At 39.2% G+C, this 1784-nt stretch overlaps 1 protein-coding gene across 1 annotated transcript in view; it reads right to left on the bottom strand.

The window, feature by feature from the left end:
* Positions 1-422: 422 nt before the first annotated feature.
* LOC113571631 (hyaluronidase 1) overlaps positions 423-1784 on the bottom strand; it is a 38088-nt gene continuing 36726 nt past the window's right edge. The window contains exon 5 of the mRNA XM_081708969.1: positions 423-540. Coding sequence (XP_081565095.1) covers positions 438-540 — 103 coding nt within the window. The 3' untranslated portion in view covers positions 423-437. The remainder of the gene's footprint in view (positions 541-1784) is intronic.

Genomic DNA, 1784 nt, shown 5'->3' with positions numbered 1-1784 from the left:
GAACAGCACTTTGTGGATATATAGGACTTCACAGTGCGGGACCTCCTGTATGCGAGAGCTGCATATGAGCTGTTGTATCAGAAGATTTTGTTGCATTGTACATCTATAGATTGCCTTTTCCTATCAAATATTACCTATAGTGCTGTGCAAAAATTGTATCTGAGAAAAAATTGATTTAAAAAGTGTATCTTGATAGTAAGTGTTTATTTACTCAGAAAATACACAAAACACACAAAAAAGGGAAGTAACGCAATAGGTCAGATCTGTCACGTTACAAAATGAACCAATCACGCAGGCCCACAGTGGAGCTAGGAGCAAATAGATTCCACACCTGCTGCAGACCACAGCAAAGCTCACTTGAAGTGAACCCCAGACCACCGATCTCAGAAGGCCCAGAGAGCAGTGTTCTGGACCACTCCCATGCTCAAAAACAGCTTTCACACTTGACCAAACATACCAAACTCACAGAACAAGCAGACCAGGGTCCGGAAAAAAGCTCCAGTGTGGCGTGGAAGCCTCTCCTCAATGATATGTCTGAAACTATACAGAAAAGGTTAATCAAAATATCTGCCTATGAAGCATTGTTCAAATATTATTCTCTTCAGAACTATTTAAATGCAAGCCAAAGCAGTACATTCTAATTACATCTATATATAAACTCAGCCAAAGAAAGCATTGCTTTGTTATTCGGTGATCCACATCTAAAATATAAAATTAACAGTCACTGAGCACGCAAAGATATTACGTTTATTAGTTATACGTTGGGAATGGGCAGATAATCTTTCAGCATTGAATACTTTTCTAACGGTGATAGTGGATAAATGGAAAGGCAAAATTAAGCTTAAATATTCTTCTAACCATGATCATTAAGCTTACTTGTTAGTATCATAACAACACAGACATAATACAGCACAATGCAGAAAATACAGAAAATGATAATGCAGAAAATATAATGCACAACAATTTATTGCTATTACTGACTATAGAGATAGAGAGAGAGTTGACACTCCAATTGCAAGTCCAAGTCCCTAGTCCAAGAGAAAGCCCAGTAGAGAAGGCCCTGAAAAAAAATGGTTTTAGGAGATACAGAGGAACTTGCCTCCAGACAGTCATTCTTAGATCCCTTCTGTTTTACATTCTGAAAGTCAAAATACATCAGTCTTGTGTGCTTTCCCTCTTAACGGGACCATGCAAAGGAGGAGGAGAGCCCTGGGGACCCGGGGCATCCTGAGCTTAAGTGCCTTCCTGGGGCCTCAGAAAGCATCCAAGCCTGTGGCATGAGGTTTCATCCCAAATCTGCCTTCCAGCCTAAAATAGCTAGTCAGCTTTCACTAAACAGTAAGCTACTGTTTCATTTCACAGTATAATTCCTTTCATGTGGTCTATCAGAACTTTACGTCATGCACTGCCAAAAAAAACAGAGTTGAAGAGTTCTTTCAATCTCACACTCAGATGTCTGTATAAATGTCCATCCTGTCTGAGGATACGAGTCTCTCCATTCAGCACTCTGCTGGCTGTCTGAGTGAATAAAATGGGAAGATAGAAGAGTAAGCGGATCTCTTCTCACAAAGGTCCATTCGGGAAATGGGCATTTTACCCTCACAAAACCTGAAGAAAATGCTTCCGAGTTGAAAAGGTCAGGCTTAATGGAACTCAGTGACAAAAGTAAAGAAACGTGTACTTACAATACAAATTTTTTTTTGGCAAAGGAATGCTGCACATCACACTATTATTAACGTCCATTCAAAATCATTCTTTTTTTTCTGAAATTAAATTATTTGATC

This window comes from Electrophorus electricus, unplaced genomic scaffold, assembly GCF_041902795.1.
Source record: "Electrophorus electricus isolate QZ-2024a unplaced genomic scaffold, ASM4190279v1 Scaffold223, whole genome shotgun sequence".
Taxonomy (NCBI): domain Eukaryota; kingdom Metazoa; phylum Chordata; class Actinopteri; order Gymnotiformes; family Gymnotidae; genus Electrophorus; species Electrophorus electricus.
Note: the sequence above shows the minus strand (reverse complement) of the source record. Positions and strands in the feature narration are given on the sequence as shown.